Source organism: Schistocerca americana, chromosome 8, assembly GCF_021461395.2.
Source record: "Schistocerca americana isolate TAMUIC-IGC-003095 chromosome 8, iqSchAmer2.1, whole genome shotgun sequence".
In the NCBI taxonomy this organism is placed as follows: domain Eukaryota; kingdom Metazoa; phylum Arthropoda; class Insecta; order Orthoptera; family Acrididae; genus Schistocerca; species Schistocerca americana.
Window position 1 is genome coordinate 249,665,686 of NC_060126.1, and position 17,649 is coordinate 249,683,334.

At 44.9% G+C, this 17,649-nt stretch overlaps 1 protein-coding gene across 1 annotated transcript in view; it reads left to right on the forward strand.

The window, feature by feature from the left end:
- Positions 1-17,649, forward strand: part of LOC124545739 (cubilin-like) — a 718,402-nt gene that overhangs the window by 25,996 nt on the left and 674,757 nt on the right. The window contains exons 4-5 of the mRNA XM_047124681.1: positions 8,179-8,282; positions 12,288-12,429. Of these exons, the coding sequence (XP_046980637.1) occupies positions 8,179-8,282; positions 12,288-12,429 (246 nt within the window). The remainder of the gene's footprint in view (positions 1-8,178; positions 8,283-12,287; positions 12,430-17,649) is intronic.

Consider the following 17,649-nt stretch of genomic DNA (forward strand, 5'->3'; position numbering starts at 1 on the left):
ATGTTTGATTATTCACAATACAGCCTGTAATTTGCTCTCTCTGAGTTTCATTTCTGTTCACATGAACCGCTGGCTATGAAGACAACATTTTGGCACAGACAGCGAGCTGTAGGCCAGCCTAGAGAATTGGCGGAAAGCACTGGCGTCTGCCTTCAATGACGAGGGTATAGGAAAGTTTGTACAACGCAACGACAAACGTCTAAGTCGAATCTGCGACTATGGAGATACACTACTGGCCATGAAAATTGCTACACCACGAAGAACTGCAGATGATAAACGGGTATTCATTGGACAAACATATTATACTAGAACTGACATGTGATTACATTTCCATTCAATTTGGGTTCATAGATCCTGAGAAATCAGTACCCAGAACAACCACCTCTGGCCGTAACAACGGCATTGATACGCCTGGGCATTGAGTCAAACAGAACTTGGATGGCGTGTACAGGTACAGCTGCCCATGCAGCTTCAACATGATACCACAGTTCATCTAGAGTAGTGACTGGCGTATTGTGACGAGCCAGTTGCTCGGCAACTATTGATCAGATGTTATCAGTTGCTGAGAGATCTGGGGAATGTGCTGGCCAGGGCAACAGTCGAACATTTTCTGTGTCCAGAAAGGCCCGTAAAGGACCTGCAACATGCGGTCGTGCCTTATCCTGCTTAAATGTAGGGTTTCGCAGAGATCGAATGAAGGGTAGAACCACGGGTCGTAACACATCTGAAATGTAACGTCCACTGTTCAAAGTGCCGTCAATGTGAACAAGAGGTGACCGAGACGTGTAACTAATGGCACCCCATAATATCACGCCGGGTGATACGCCAGTATGACGATGACGAATACACGCTTCCAATGTGCGTTCACCGAGATGTCGCCAAACACGGATGCGACCATCATGATGCTTTAAACAGAACCTGGATTTATCCGAAAAAATGACGTTTTGCCATTCGTGCAGCCAGGTTCTTCGTTGAGTACACCATCGCAGGCGCTCCTGTTTGTGATGCAGCGTCAAGGGTAACCGCAGCCACGGTATCCGAGCTGATAGTCCATGCTGCTGCAAACGTCGTTGAACTGTTCATGCAGATGGTTGTTGTCTTGCAAACGTCCCCACCGGTTGACTCAGGTATCGGGGCGTGGCTGCACGATCCGTTACAGCCATGCGGATAAGATGCCTGTCATCTCGACCGCTAGTGATACGAGGCCGTTGGGATCCAGCACGGCGTTCCGTATTACCCTCCTGAACCCACCGATTCCATATTCTGCTAACAGTCATTGGATCTCGACCAACGCGAGCATCAGTGTCGCGATACGATAAACCGCAATGGCGATAGGCTACAATCCGACCTTTATCAAAGTCGGAAATGTGATGGTATGCATTTCTCCTCCTTACACGAGGCATCACAACAACGTTTCACCAGGCAACGCCGGTCAACTGCTGTTTGTGTATGAGAAACCGGTTGGAAACTTTCCTCATGTCAGCACGTTGTAGGTGTCGCCACCGATGCCAACGTTGTGTGAATGCTCTGAAAAGCTAATCATTTACATATCACAGCATCTTCTTCCTGTCGGTTAAATTCCGCGTCTGTAGCACGTCATCTTCGCGGTGTAGCAATTTTAATGGCCAGTAGTGTAAGTAGCTGGAAGTTGTAGCTAACTGTTGCAAATAAAACGGTTTGATTGTCACTGTGGTTTCTATTTCACGACCTATCGTTCCTTACTTGCCGAATAGCCGTCGTAGCTCGTAGCAGGAAACGTACCTGGCCCGCAGTGCACGTCTGTAAGTGTGGTAGCCGCATATGCAGGGGCTCAGCCCGCTATTCACCACACTTTTTTGTATCGTTAGTTGCCAACTGGGAGACACTGGACGTCGATAGCCGTTTTCACTAAGGTCGCTTCCAAATTTTTTTTTGTTGTCCACGTTTCTAACAAATTGTTGAAATATTTGCTTTTGATCTACTTCTTCCTTGCAGGCTTGTAGGAGCGCGTCCACTAGCTTGATATCACGGAAGTGAACTCTATTGTGGTACACTCGCTTCCTACAAGACATTAAATCACCTATAGCAGAACACTGTATCTCTACTCGCCATTCGATGAAATACAATGCAACAATTTTGATCCATACTTCAGACTTCTGGAACTCCTTTAGCTGTGAATCAGTAGAAATACGTCTGTCTGTGGCTATTATCAATCGGAACGGCAGTTTCAAATAGGAAAGATTCGTGCTCTGCGTAGCCGGCGGCGTTGTGTGATTTTACCGCGTGGAGATGATCGACCTGACATCGATGAGGCGGGTTTTCACCGCGGAGGACGCTCTCAGCAGCCCACAGACTTGCAGCAGAAGCGCATGCGCTCATGCAAAGCATGCACAGCGGCTACTCGATACACCACGCATGCGCCAGCGGGATTTTAAAAAACAGACATCAATGTACTGCGGCTAGTATACAGCTGAAGATGGCCAAAAGACTCTCTGCCAAAATAATGTGGCGGCAAGTTACTGACATCCAGCAGTTTACCAGAAATCATAGTATGAAGGCTTTCACGACCGGATGACATGTCTTCTGGTAAACCTTGCGGGATGTAAGGTCGTGGTCCATGAAACTCTTCAGCTCCTGACGTTTCGTCCAGTGCTTCGCTGGACATCTTCAGAGGGGTGTTTCTCCTCCGGTGAGTCTTGCCGACTCGGCAAGACTCACCGGAGGAGAAACACCCCTCTGAAGATGTCCAGCGAAGCACTGGACGAAACGTCAGGAGCTGAAGAGTTTCATGGACCACGACCTTACATCCCGCAAGGTTTACCAGAAATGTTATGAAAAAATTTATACACAAGGAAAGTATTTAATTTCATACATTTGAGTGTTAGGAAGTCTTTGTTTGAGGTATTTGCATGTAGCGTAGTCTTGTACGAAAGTTAAACGTAGACAATAAACAGTTAAAGCAAGAAGAGAATTTAAGCTTTTCAAACGTGGTGCTATGGAAGAACGTTGCCAATTTGATCTATTGATCGAATAATTAACGAAGAGGCACTGAATGAAATTGGCAGAAAATGGTGGCAAACCAGTAAAATAAGGTATCGGTTGATGGGATATACACAGTATGACCGAATTCCTTTAGGACAGCTTGTAGTAATTTCCAAACTGCAGTTGTATCTGGCGGTGAGTTGCGGCGTTACCATGCTTGTAGTTTCAACAGCAACTGTGCAGAAGGTCAAAACGCTAGCATCACTGCAGCAGGCGTCATAGCTGCGAAAGTAACAGAACGTGTCTGACATTAGTCGGAAAATGGCGGTGGAGCAATGAGGTAACATCTGCCAGTGAATTCGTGGAATTCGACCCGAATATCGAGAGGCAGGTTTCTGGTCTCTCCTCCACGACAACGCCCCCGCCCTCAAGGCGAATATCATGCGCGAGTGTCAGGGCAACTAACGGATCACAGTCCTGGACCACTCGCCGTATTCGCCAGATATTGCCCCAGCAGACTGGTGGATGTTCTCCAAATAGCAGTTGGAAATAAAAGGACACTGTTAAGATGCGTTATAGTACGTCCTTGAAAACTGTTATACAGTACTAAATGCCACTCCAAAAACGGACTACAATGACTTTTACAAAACACCTCTAAAAATTTAACTATGTATCGATTCAGGGGGAGAGTATTTTGAATAAGTGCAGTGATCTTGTGAATATAATTTATGACTTTTATGTTTCATAGACGCAGCTCTAACAGAACTGGGACACACTATGTATCCTGAGGTACCAAATAATCGTCACTCTGGTAAGGAAGGAAGTATGGAGGGGGGGGGGGGGGGGAGGGGGAATTGTAGAGTGAGAGCAAGATTTGAGTAAAGTAAACAGATTCAAATGGATGTAGGTTGAAATAGTTCTGCAAATATGAAGAGGCTTGCACAACACAGACTAGCATGGAAAACTTCATGAAACCAATCTTTAGAATGGAGACCACAACAATAACAACATGTGCATCTGGTTGTCGGATTTCAGCTTCCACTACTGTTTCACGCTTTGTAAGCTTCCTTCTGGGTGATCGGGTTGTCACGTTGCTAACTTTTACTTTTTTAGGCTTGTTTAACGGGGACAAAGCAGTCTGTTGTAGACTGAAAGAAAGGAATAAATATTCCGCGGCCTGAGTCAGTTGACATAAAAGTTTTCTGAGTATGGCACTGCGTCATACTGTAAAAAGCTGTACTGGAGAAACCAACGTTCCGGCCACGAATACAGTGGGGTTTACTGGGTTTACTAGTCAGCCAGTAGAACTAGAAGTAGGCCACTGTAACGACCACTATACCCAAATGAAGGCCACTGTAACTGTGGCCACAACATTGGTTTCTCCAGTATGGTTCATTATGGCGCAGTGTCATACTCAGAAAACCTTTATGTCGAGTGTTCGCCTGATCGAACAGCCCACAGGTGGACTGCTCGCTGGTTGTGTCCAACGGGCACAATATTTCGGTGATCAGGCATGTCGCCACTGTCCCGTGCGCTGAACTCCTGGAAGTGCACTGTCGACTTATACCCCCGTCCTCCCACAAGCAGTTCTGTACGCAGTCTGTGCCCGAGGGCCCGTGTCAGCAGCCGAGGAGCGATCGCGTCTGCGGCCAGCTACGCCCCGACGCACCAGCGACAGCCTCACCAACTGGGGCTGTGATTATAGTCTCAGCAAGGCTTGGGAACCACCGCTGGGTCTAATTACGAAGACAGCAAACAATCGTCCTGGCAGCCAGGGTGAACGGAAGAACTACACACACACTACCGCAACTGGGCCTCCTGCCGCCCATCGGGGGCCATAGACGCCGATATGATCACCTACTCATTTGGTGAAACGCGCTCTCGGATGTGAACGGCGTGCAAAACGACTGGCGCCCCCAGGAGATCAGCCCGACAGCGCACTTAACGATGGCGACATGACTGAGCGCCGAAATATTGCGCCCGTTGGACACTATGAACCAGCAGTACACTGGTGGACTGTTCAATAAACAAACACGCCGAAGAAACTGAAGAATCACACGTATTGGACTGACATGGAAGTTAGTCGTCTTCTTTATTTGACTAATGAGAAACATGCACTGCCGGAAAATAATCGAAACATCAAGAAGGCTTTGTGCGACATAAACGAAAGTTCGTAGGCGTGTTTCTATATCTGAAAGATGATGTCTATTTAAATTTCGCGCCAGCCATGTAAGAGTTGTGCTAGTTGAGCCACTAAGAGGATGAAAGTCAGGTTTGCTTTAAGTACACGCTGTAACCGTCGTGAGCGTTAGATATCTTTGAGATTAGACGTGGTGAGTTGATATTAGTCTAGAATGCCTTTAACGCGAAAAAGACACCATTGACTACACCTCATTAAGCTTGAAGGAGGTCGTGTAATAGAGCTACGACACTGCAGAGAGACTTGACAGGAATGCAGCCACTGTACGCGATTGCTGACAATGGTGGTCAGGAGAATGTACAGTCGTAAGAAGGCCAAGCTCAGGACGGCCACGTGGTAATACCGAGAGGGAAGACCATCGTGTTAGGCGTATGGCTCTGGTGCATCGTACTGCACTTGCAGCAGCAGTTTGAGTTACAGCTGGCACCACAGTGACACAACGAACTGTTGCAAATCGGTTACTTCAAGGACATCTCCAAGCAGACGCCCTGTAGCCTGCATTCCACCGATCTAAACCACCACCACTTGCGACATGTTCCTTGGCGTGCTCAATCACTAGATCTGTCTTCAGTCGGGCAGATATGGAACATCATCGGATGACAACTTCAGCGCCATCCACAGCCAGCATTAACCGTCCGTGTACTGACCGACCAAGTACAAAAGGCATGGGACTCCATCCCACAAACTGACATCCGGCACCTGTAGAGCACAATGCACCACTCTGGCGATTCCAACGGTTATTAATGTACCATATTTCACATTCGCAATGGCTTATCTCACGCGTATATTAACCTGTGATCTTGCAATGTTAATCACTGAAATATGTTACGTAGACGAATACATTCCACAAATTTCGTTATTTTACGCTAATTATTTTTGGTGTTGCGATTTTTTTCCGTCAGTGTATTTTTTTCCTTGAAGTGGAAATACACATGAAGAATGATGCTAAAACATTCACCAAAAATTTATCACCTTCAGGAAACATCACACCAGAATCATGTAACTAGACTTGATAATGGCATAAGTTCGGCTAAAAAGAGGGACCACAAGTTTGTTCAGATATCCCACATCTAGCGGAAGTCACTAATTATTGATTAGATCTCATAGAGTACCAAACTGTGGGGATGTCTCCAGTATGAGATTTTCACTCTGCAGCGGACTTCCTGGCATATCTACCTGTGGTAGAGCACTTGCCCGCGATAGGCAAAGGCCCCGAGTTCGAGTCTCGGGCCGGCACACAGTTTTAATCTTCCAGGAAGTTTGTGGGGATGTCGATTGCTACATCGCATAAACTGTTCCAAATTGTACCACAAATGTTCTGCAAGATTAAGATCGGGTGATTTTGTGAGCCAGCCAACGTGCCGTAGGATATCTGACTGCACAGGCCTGCAGAGGCATCTCGGCGGCGAGTCGTCGGCTCATACTACACGCTTCCAATCAACTACTGACAGTTTATGCCTCTTTTCATCCATTGAAGATATGCAGCGTTATATGTTGCCTTGGGACCATCTCGAGGTAATCGACTTCAAATGTCCTTTGCATTCGGTCCCGTTCACAGTGTTCTCTTGGAAACATTGAGATGGATCTGCGTACACTGACAGTAACAGTCCATTTTGGGTTTAGAACCGATTGTCACGGACAAGACCCGTCTCCAGTTACTATCGATTAAGATGTTTTTACGGCCGTATTTCTTACGAGCTCTTACACGTCTGAGAGTGATATATTATTACTTGTAGAAGCGTTGGACGGTTGGCGTCGATACACCAACAAATAGGGCATTTCATTCACAGTGTGTTTACGTCTCCCATCTTACTGCATGATCCCGTACAACCGACTGAGTCACACATACAACTTCACTGTGATGCCTTCCTTCAGCGGTGGAGAGCCACCGCATGATATGAGTTCTACATCGTGTTGACTTACTTGATTCCTCTGGTCACAATGGAGGCATAAGGCAGCCGAAATACTCGACATTCATTTCTGTCTTTGAGCATTTCCCTCTATTCCAAACAGGTCTTGGCAATTCTCCTTGCTCAGTCCTCTTCCATATACAGTCTTAGACATAAAACCTCGCCTTTGGTGGGCTGTCGTTCACTTAACGCAGCCAATAAAATCAGTCGCGCCTCAGAATTCTAAGTCCGCCCATATGCATGATTTGGCAACATTGTGGAATGTGAAAGTGTCTGGAGGAAGTGTTATTTTCTTATCGAGCTGTTACAGTGCTGTATAAGCTTGTGGTTTAGTGGTTGCCAGCACAGTAGCTCATCTTAAATCCAAGGAGCGAGTGTGTGATACGTTGGAGAGACGTATTACAGCCACGTCAACATTCACCGAAGACCAACCGGCAACTGTCAACCGCACTGGTGGAGGAATGGAATGCACTACCACAAGAATGCCTTAGGGATCTTGTGGTCAGCGTTGGACCGCATTGAAAAGAATGTACTGCCGTTCGTGGTGATCACGGTCACTCACACTATTAACAATCATGTCCCTTTTTTTGTAATGTCCTGTGGACCATCGTACATCGCGATGACTTCAGAGTAAGAATTGTTTTTGAATACAATAGAAGAGTCATTTCTGTTCGTTACATTTTATATTTCTTTCAGTTACCCTGTGTAATATACTGTAGCAGTCTTTTATGTATGGTCCAAGTTTCAACGAGCTACGTTACTTGGCAGTGACACATCACGCGAATTTTTTTTCCCTAAGCTTTGCTAACCACTGTACACATAAGGCTTTATACTACGTGGACTGATCTTTTTCAGAATGCTATCTTTTACTCATGTGACAATTAACGAAGCGTGGTGGTATTACGGTTCAGTATATAGCCATGGCCGTGCATCTGTTTTCTCTTCTTAAACAAATTGTTAATAATAATAGAACGTTGGCTGATTTTTAGGTGTATACTGTATAGTATGTAAAAGTACTCAAAATTTATTATTCTTAATTTGTCTAATACTTTATAAACAATTATTACTTCCAAATTTCTCAGAAAGCATCCTCATTTTTCATTTCAGGGTACTTTTTGTGATGTTGACGTCAACGAATGTGCAAATTTTGCTGGAACAGACCTGGGATGTCAAAATGGAGCTACCTGCATTAACAAACCAGGCACATATGAGTGAGTATTGAAGACAACGTTAAAGAAAAAGCCACTTCACGAGAAAAACTCAATTTCTGTGATTGAAACACACACATATAGCCTACACTCCAGTATAAGCCGCAAAAATGTTTTATAATCAATCCCTAACGTCATCAAACCACTGTTTCACAGTCTCTACAAATTAATCTTGCCTGCCATCTGGTTAGCCCACGTTAGAACCCGTTGTGGAACTTACACAGGGGAATGGAAATATCGACAGAAACCGACCTCAACAAAGACCAATTTGGGGTCCAAAGAAATGTAGGAAGTTTGGGGCCCGGAGAAATGTAGGAACACACTAGGGAATACTGACGCTACGACTAATCTTAGAAATAGGTTATAGAAATGCTGTCTGTACATTGAGAAAGCCGAAAAGAACATCAAGCAGAAATTTAGAAAGGGAATTAAAGTTTAGAGGGAAGAAATAAAAACATTGAGGTCTCTCTCAGATGTGGCATCGGGCGAGGAGTTAAACAGAATGGATAGTGTTTTGAAAAGAGTTTATTAGATGAACGTCAACAAAAGTAAAACAAGGGTAGTGGTATGAAGTGGATTTAAATATGGTGATGCTGAGTGAATTAGATTTCGAAATGAGGCACTAAAAGCAGCAAAGTAACAGATGATGGCCTGAATTGTACATACCTCTATGCTGCTCGGTTGATTCTTGTATTCTATGTCACTGCCGTAGTATAACAGCACCACATTCATTCTGTTGGTAGTTCACAGATTGCAGTTGTTGTGTATGGTACAATGGCGTACTCAGTGAATACATGGATATGTGCCTTTTTTACGGCAATGCGTGAGCAGCAAGACACACAGGCGTTTAAGGGAATATGGCATTTGTGATGTTCAAATGTGTGTGAATATCTGCGGGACCAAACTGCTGAGGTCATCGGTCCCTAGACTTACACCCTACTTAAACTACTTTATGCTAAGAGCAACACACACAGCCATACCAGAGGGAGGACTCGAACCTCCGGCGGGAGGGGCCGCGTCATCCGTGACATGGCGTTTTAAACCACGCGCCCACTCCGCGCGGCCGGCATTTGTGATGCGACATGGTTAGGTCGACCTCAACTGGATGGAGTGGGTGTTGAGAACATTCTGGAAATGATAGACGAAGATCCTACTATAAGTACTCGCCGTATAATTGCCAATCTAGGGATTCCTGAATCAATTTATGGTGCTTACTTTGGAGACAACGACTCCACCCATTTCTCCTGCAGGAGGTACAGGACCTGACATCTGTGGACTACCTAGACATCAGGAATTTCTGTCAGTGATTATTCGAGCGCCTTGCTGGTGGTCCATGGTTCGGTCGACGGTTACTGTATACAGAATGAGAGCCTGTTTAGCTGTACGGGTCTCGGGAAGGCTCGTAACCTGCACATATGGGTGTATGAGAATCCTCACATAACTTCAGTATGAGGATATCAACATCGTTATGAAGTGAACATTTAGTACGGTATAGCGGACAATCATTTACGTGGACCGCATTATATTGCACAGCACCTGACTGGCAGAGTGCATCGACAGTTTTTGGAACATGAACTGAGTCTGCTTCGTGTCTCACTCGCTACACGGACCAACTTATGTTTTATGTACGACGGTGCCTCTGCACATTTCAGCCAGGAGGCAAGAAAGCATCTTACTGTTGCTTATCCCGACAAGTGGACCAGTTGCTTGGCCCACCGGTACTCTAGATCTTAACCCCCTGGATATGTACCTTCGAGGCCATCTCAAGGAGCTCGTGTATAGTGTTGCAAATGGGAGTGTAGCGTAACTACAGCAGTGAATTCAAATGGCTGTGTAACTATACAGAATGAGATGAACAGAGCCTGGAACATTCCAAGAGCGCTGAGACGTCGAGCACGTCACTGACTTCATCTAGATGGAAATCACTTCCAGCATGTTTTACGGTATATGTACAGTATGTAGGTGTGATGAATTTCGTGCCCCTACGTCTGTTTGCTTTCAGAGAAGAATTAATTTTGTGTCGTTTCTGTTGCACTTGTGATCCCTGCTTCACTGAATAAATCTGAAATAAAACAATTTCAGACAAAACTTTATTTAACATTTTACTCTTATTTTGATGCATACATTACACCCACGAAGTGTGTACAGCTACTTTTGCATCACCCTGTATATAACAGATAATAATAATAATAATAATAATAATAATAAAAGAATTTATGAATGTTCAACATGTAGTCATATTTACAAGTAAGTTTGCGATGTGAATGTAAAATGACTATTTCCACATAATCATGCAAATGATCCATGGAACGTGAAGCTCACTAACTACAGAAGTGCAATGTGGAGAATAAGCAGTTCAGACGAAACATGACTAGAAGCTTTTCAAATGTCGTGCTACAGAAGAATGCTGCCGAGCAGATGGTATATCGAACGACGAATGAGGAGGTACTGTATGAAAGTGCGGAGAAAAGAATTTTATGGTACAACCAGGACCAGTTTAAGGTTTATGGCTGAAATGACACAAACTACCACTTGGGAAGCAAGCAGAGAGAGGCACTCAAGCACAAGCTTTCTATAGAGTGTGTTTCAGAATTAGTACTGTAAACTGTCATGGGATAAAGTCTATGAAAGAGAAGGTAGGAGGGCGTGGGAGGGGGAGGGGGGGAGGGGGAGGGCGCCAAATGATAAGTCGTTTGTGTGCAAAAATGTTCTCTAACTGCCCCTGGCTACAACTTGAAAAATAATGAAGCGGTTGACAGAACACATCCTGAGGTATCAAGTAAACCTCAGTCTGTTGATAGAGGGAAGTGTGGGGAGTAAAAATTGGAGTGAAAGGTTTGGCACCGATGGAGTAGGCAAGGTGAAATGGATGTAGGTGGCAGTAGTTATTCAGATATGAAGAGGCTTGCACATGGTAGTTTAGTGTGGAGAGCTATATCAAACCAATCTTCGAAGAAAAGACTATAACAACAACATTTCATTGTCTGACACCTTTTACTCTGAGCAGTCGTCAACCCAAAGTCTGACTGATAACACATTCGCTATGAATAGGAGCGGGTTTCAACCCTCCGTCCGCCACGACAGGTTTAAGTTTTCTGTGCTGTCCTTAAATCGCTTGAAGCAACTGTCTGAACAGATGCCCTGAAACGGCCACAGCCGATTCCTTTCCCTAATCCGAGCTTACGCTAAACCACAATGTTCTGTTCCACTCAAAAGCTGGTTCGAATACCACAGAAGCCTGATTACCATGATCCCACTGGTGAAGTTCTTGTTCTGTTTCCTAAATAAGAACTGTTAAATGTTTAAAACTTTGTTGTGATAGATTGAATTAAAGTTCAAGTTGTGCAGAACAAATTTATTAGAAGATAATGGCTTATCTCACACTGTACAAACATGTTGCCCTCGTGGCAACCGACAACAGAATGACTGCTCCTACTTTTCAGAGCCCCTTTCTCGCAACACTTGTCTGAAGTCAAATCTGCAAGCTACAGGGGGTTTGTTCACTACACAAATACAATGTCAAATATATTTCTGACAACCTGAATAAATATTTATAGCATTTAAGTGGAGGCTGTGACTAGTGTTGTCACAAATCCCCCAAACTTTTGTTGCGAATTCTACGAGAATCGAAAATTTTAAAATAGATGGCTATTACCCATCAGATAAGTTACTCTGAAATGAAAAAAAAAAGAATTACTCTCGTACGCTGTAGGTAGTAGGTAATTATTAAAAAGCAGTAGCATTAGTGTGCTCGCTGAATAACAAATACAGTTTTTCAGCAGTTTTGAGTTTTCTCTTTTTAAAAAAAATGTGCTTCCTCCAGTCCTCCCTATTCCATGAAACTAACGTAATCCTTCAACCTCCTTTCCTCGAACCGATCCCGAGCACGTACTTGAACTGCAGTTTAGTTTCTTTACAAGTTGCACCCTGGATTTATGATCACACAATTTTTTGCCGAATGTGATACGTACGCCGTATGCAAGCAGCACTAACGATTGTTTGTTGCAGGTGCCACTGCGCACAGGGCTTTTTCGGCTTGCATTGCACCCAGAGGAGTAACGACTGTGGGACGGCATCTGCGTCCGAGCTGTGCGGACACGGCCACTGCCAGCCCCGAGTGGGTGGCGGCTACGACTGCCTCTGCCACCAGGTAAGGCGCCGCCTGATCCTCTTCACTCTATCTGATCAAAAATATCCGGACACCTATTAGTGATCATTAATATGGGGTGTGGCCCCTGTTCGCCTTTATGACGGCTTCAACTCTGCTGGAGACACTTTCAGTGAGGTGTCTGAATGACTGTCGACGAATGGCAGCCCACTGTTCCTCAAGATCCAGAACCAGAGAAGTGAATGCTGTTGGGCGTTGTCGTCTGGAGTGCAGTCGACGTACTAACTCGCCCCAAAAGGTGTTCCATTCGGTTTATGCCGGGACTCTGGGTAGCCCTATCCATTTCAGGCATGTTGTTATCCACAAACCACTGCCTCAGAGCTGCCACTTTATGACAGGTTGTAATGTCATGCTCACACAATCGCTGGTCGTCTCTAAACTGCTATAAAATTTGTTCATATTTTTCCGCATTTAATATTTTTTTCAGCCCGAGGAGCCCACGCTGTAGCCACAGAAATTATTGCCATAACGTAACCACGTCCTACTTTGCTGTTGGCACTACACGTGACGACGCGTAACCTCCTCGAGACGTTCGCCAAAGCAAAACCCCTCCATCGGATTGGCGCAGGGTATAACGTGATTTATCACTTCAAAACACTCGTTTCCATTCATCAGTTGTCCAGTGGAGTCGGTCTTTCAACATCCTCAAGCATCACTTATCGTTGAATACAGAAATATGTGACGTTTGAAAAGCTGCTCGACTACACTACTGGCCATTAAAATTGCTACACCAAGAAGAAATGCAGATGATAAACGGGTATTCATTGGACAAATATATTATACTAGAACTGACATGTGATTACATTTTCACGCAATTTGGGTGCATAGATCCTGAGAAATCAGTACCCAGAACAACCACCTCTGGCCGTAATAACGGCCTTGATGCGCCTGGGCATTGAGTGAAACAGAGCCTGGATGGCGTGTACAGGTACAGCTGCCCATGCAGCTTCAACACGATACCACAGTTCATCAAGAGTAGTGACTGGCGTATTGTGACGAGCCAGTTGCTCGGCCACCATTGACCAGACGTTTTCAGTTGGTGAGAGATCTGGGGAATGTGCTGGCCAGGGCAACAGTCGAACATTTTCTGTGTCCAGAAAGGCCCGTACAGGACCTGCAACAGGCGGTCGTGCATTATCCTGCTTAAATGTATGGTTCCGCAGGGATCGAATGAAGGGTAGAGCCACGGGTCGTAACACATGTGAAATGTAACGTCCACTGTTCAAAGTGCCGTCAATGCGAACAAGGGGTGACCGAGACGTGTAATCAATGGCACCCCATACCATCACACTGGCTGATACGCCAGTATGGCGATGACGAATACACGCTTCCAGTGTGCGTTCACCGCGATGTCGCCAAACACGGATGCGACCATCATGATGCTGTAAACAGAACCTGGATTCGTCCGAAAAAATGACGTTTTGCCATTCGTGCACCCAGGTTCGTCGTTGAGCACACCATCGCAGGCGCTTCTGTCTGTGATGCAGCGTCAAGGGTAACCGCAGCCTACGGTATCCGAGCTGATAGTCCATGCTGCTGCAAACGTCGTCGAACTGTTCGTGCAGATGGTTGTTGTCTTGCAAACGTCCCCATCTGTTGACTCAGGGATCGAGACGTGGCTGCACGATCCTTTACAGCCATGCGGATAAGATGCCTGTCATCTCGACTGCTAGTGATACGAGGCCGCTGGGATCCAGCACGGCGTTCCGTATTACCCTCCTGAACCCACCAATTCCATATTCTGTTAACAGACATTGGATCTCGACCAAAGCGAGCAGCAATGACGCGATACGATAAACCGCAATGGCGATAGGCTACAATCCTACCTTTATCAAAGTCGGAAACGTGATGGTACGCATTTCTCCTCCGTACACGAGGCATCACAGCGACGTTTCACCAAGCAACGCCGGTCAACTGCTGTTTGTGTATGAGAAATCGGTTGGAAACTTTCCTCATGTCAGCACGTTGTAGGTGTCGCCACCGGCGGCAACCTTGTGTGAGTGCTCTGAAAAGCTAATCATTTGCATATCACAGCATCTTCTTCCTGTCGGTTAAATTTCGCGTCTGTAGCACGTCATCTTCGTGGTGTAGCAATTTTGATGGCCAGTAGTGTATTATACCTCATTCTTTTTAACTCCTTACGAACAGTCACTGGGCTCGTCACGCTGCTGGTAGCACTTTGAAACTTTTGAGTGGTTCCTTCCGCTGATTTCATGTGATTTTTTACAACCACCCTCCTCAATGTTTGACGGCTCTTATCCATCAATAGACGTCCACCTGGACTTAGTTGTGGTAGTTTCTTCATATTTCCGCTTTGCAGTCGCACCCCCAACAGTCGACCTTGGCAACTCTGGAAGGGCTGAAATGTCCCTGATGTATTTCTTAGTCAGGTGACATCCAGTGCCTAGTGCATGTTGGAAGTCAGTGAGTTCTCTTAATTGACCCCTTCTTCTGTTGCTATTCCTCTGCAGACAACGCTATACTCCCCACCTCCTTATATCATGGCAGGTCCGCCCTAGTGACGTCTAGTGATCAACTGTGTATTAAACTCGAGTGTCAGGATACTTTCGACCCTGGAGCTATAGACGGTTTACCCATGCAGCACAAGCTGATACAGTTTATGCTCACGCGGAGGTCGTAGCACAGATGAACGGAGAAGTGGCTACTTAGCAATATCTTCTGACGATTTATTAAACTTATTATTGCACTTCCATTTAATACGTGAAAATAACATCTAACAACTTTAATTCACTAATTTAACCACTAAAGTATGCTATACACCACGGTCTTTGAACAACATTCTGAGCAACATTAACACAAGACGCAGAAACTTCTCGTCACAGTTAGCTCTCATGAACTCCACTTACATAGTAAGGAAAATTCATAAAATCGAAATAAAATTTTGAACCGCAATCAATGCCGGTTGGGGATATTTTTCCACAGAAGTGACATGACATTTAGCGTCCCTCTCACGCCCTCCCTCAGACATTAGTTATCTTTCCTTGGCCTTTGGTAAGAGCTTTAAAATTAGTACTACATAGACATTCCACTGTAACAGAAGTATCAAAAGAAGAAACAGTTAATTTTTATTTATGGTAATTCCTGAGATCTTTAAAAACCTTGAAAGGAAGCAAAAATAACTCTACCCATTGTACTGTTCACGCTTCAAAAACATTTGCTGTGTGGAAAGACTGAAAATATAAAATTTCTTTTTTTAATACAATGATTAACTTCTTAGTTCCATAATTTACAAATGATTTAACTTTCACTGTAAAAACTGGGACAGGAAAACAAAGAACTTGGTCTAATTTTATACTCACCCATTATACGTGAGACACTTTTCAACTTCGTAAGCTGTATGTGAGACCTGAGGAAACTCGTCAACAAATTGTAACATGTAATGTGTTGAAACAGTATTGCATTACTTGTTATTGGAGGCGCTGGGTGGAATTTTATTTCAGTTAGAGTTTACATTTCCATGCCGCTAGGGGGAGTTAGGACTGGGTTGAGCTGTGAGTGGTTCTTGCTCCTTGCTAAAATAATTTTTTATTTTATTTAAACAAGATCTGAATATTTACTTTTTCATAAAAATAGCACATATTAGAAATTTAAAAGATAATTACTTTTTATACGGCAACATGGTTATAATATGGGCAAACAAATCAGATTTGTAGCTATTCAACAAGAAGAATTTACTCACAACACCAAGATACTCACGTAGCACTATGAAATTCCACTACAGTGAAAACACACGTAGTATCTCAATGCTGTTTCGCAATAAACATTTGATTTAAAATACACACATGTTAAAAGCTGCACACAAACCCATTACGCAAGTAACAGATTGTTGTTCAAATCTTTAAGAGAATTTTTATAATAAAAATACAATCCAAATGCGATGTGACAGTTTAAATAAGCAGCGGGTTGGTTGTGTAGAACATAACGAAAAATCAAATGATATAAAATACAGTGGCCAAAAGAATACACATCTGAAAAACTTACGGAATCGAGAATTGACAAATATGAAGCACAGTTTGAAAGCCAGTACAGGCCTTATAATGTGTGCTTATCAGGTTGAATTCGCTCATTACACACAGCAGCGCACACTACTTCATAACATCTGCAGACCTCCGATAAAGTCGGCCGGTGTGGCCGAGCGGTTCTAGGCTCTTCAGTCTGGAACCACACGACCGCTGCGGTCGCAGGTTCGAATCCTGCCTCGGGCATGGATGTGTGTGCTGTCCTTAGGTTAGTTAGGTTTAAGTAGTTCTAAGTTCTAGGGGACTGATGACCTCAGATGTTAAGTCCCATAGTGCTCAGAGCCACCTCCGATAAAAGAGAACAGTCAAGTCTAGTAACACACCCACACAGGCAATCCCACTGCCTCTGGGTCCTGCTTCCGTAACAGACATCCCTGAAGCAAACTGCATCCCGTATCTCCGGCCAACCCCCTCTACATTGTTGTTGCCGTTCACCACGGCAGCCATAGCGTGCAGTTAAATCCAAAGGTCGCTTCCATTACTGAACTCTGGCCCTGGTGCATACTCGCTCGCCATCCAAAACTAGACTACTCCTACTGTCGGCTGTTCTGCGAAGGTTCGCTCGCGCCTGTGTCGCGACGCAGCAAAATGGTTCAAATGGCTCTGAGCACTATGGGACTCAACATCTTAGGTCATAAGTCCCCTAGAACTTAGAACTACTTAAACCTAACTAACCTAAGGACATCACACACATCCATGCCCGAGGCAGGATTCGAACCTGCGACCGTAGCAGTCCCGCGGTTCCGGACTGCAGCGCCAGAACCGCTAGACCACCGCGGCCGGCTCGCGACGCAGCACTGTCACCGAACTGCTGAACTGTGTAGGCCGCGCAATGGCTCGAGTTTTTAAGTGTGGCGGCTGCGTGATGTCTTGTGACGGCAAAATTTCAGGTCCTTTATTATTTAGGATCATATCTGATATCGAAGTCAGCGGCCAATCGTAACCACACATTCGAAAATATCTTTATGATACAAAGTGTACACATATTTTGCACTTCGGCGCCTCTGTACGCCGGCCGTTGTGGCCGAGCGGTTCTAGGCGCTTCAGTCTGGAACCGCGGTACCGCTACGGTCGCAGGTTCGAATCCTGCCTCGGGCATGGATGTGTGTGCTGTCCTTAGCTTAGTTAGGTTTAAGTAGTTCTAAGTTCTAGGGGACTGATG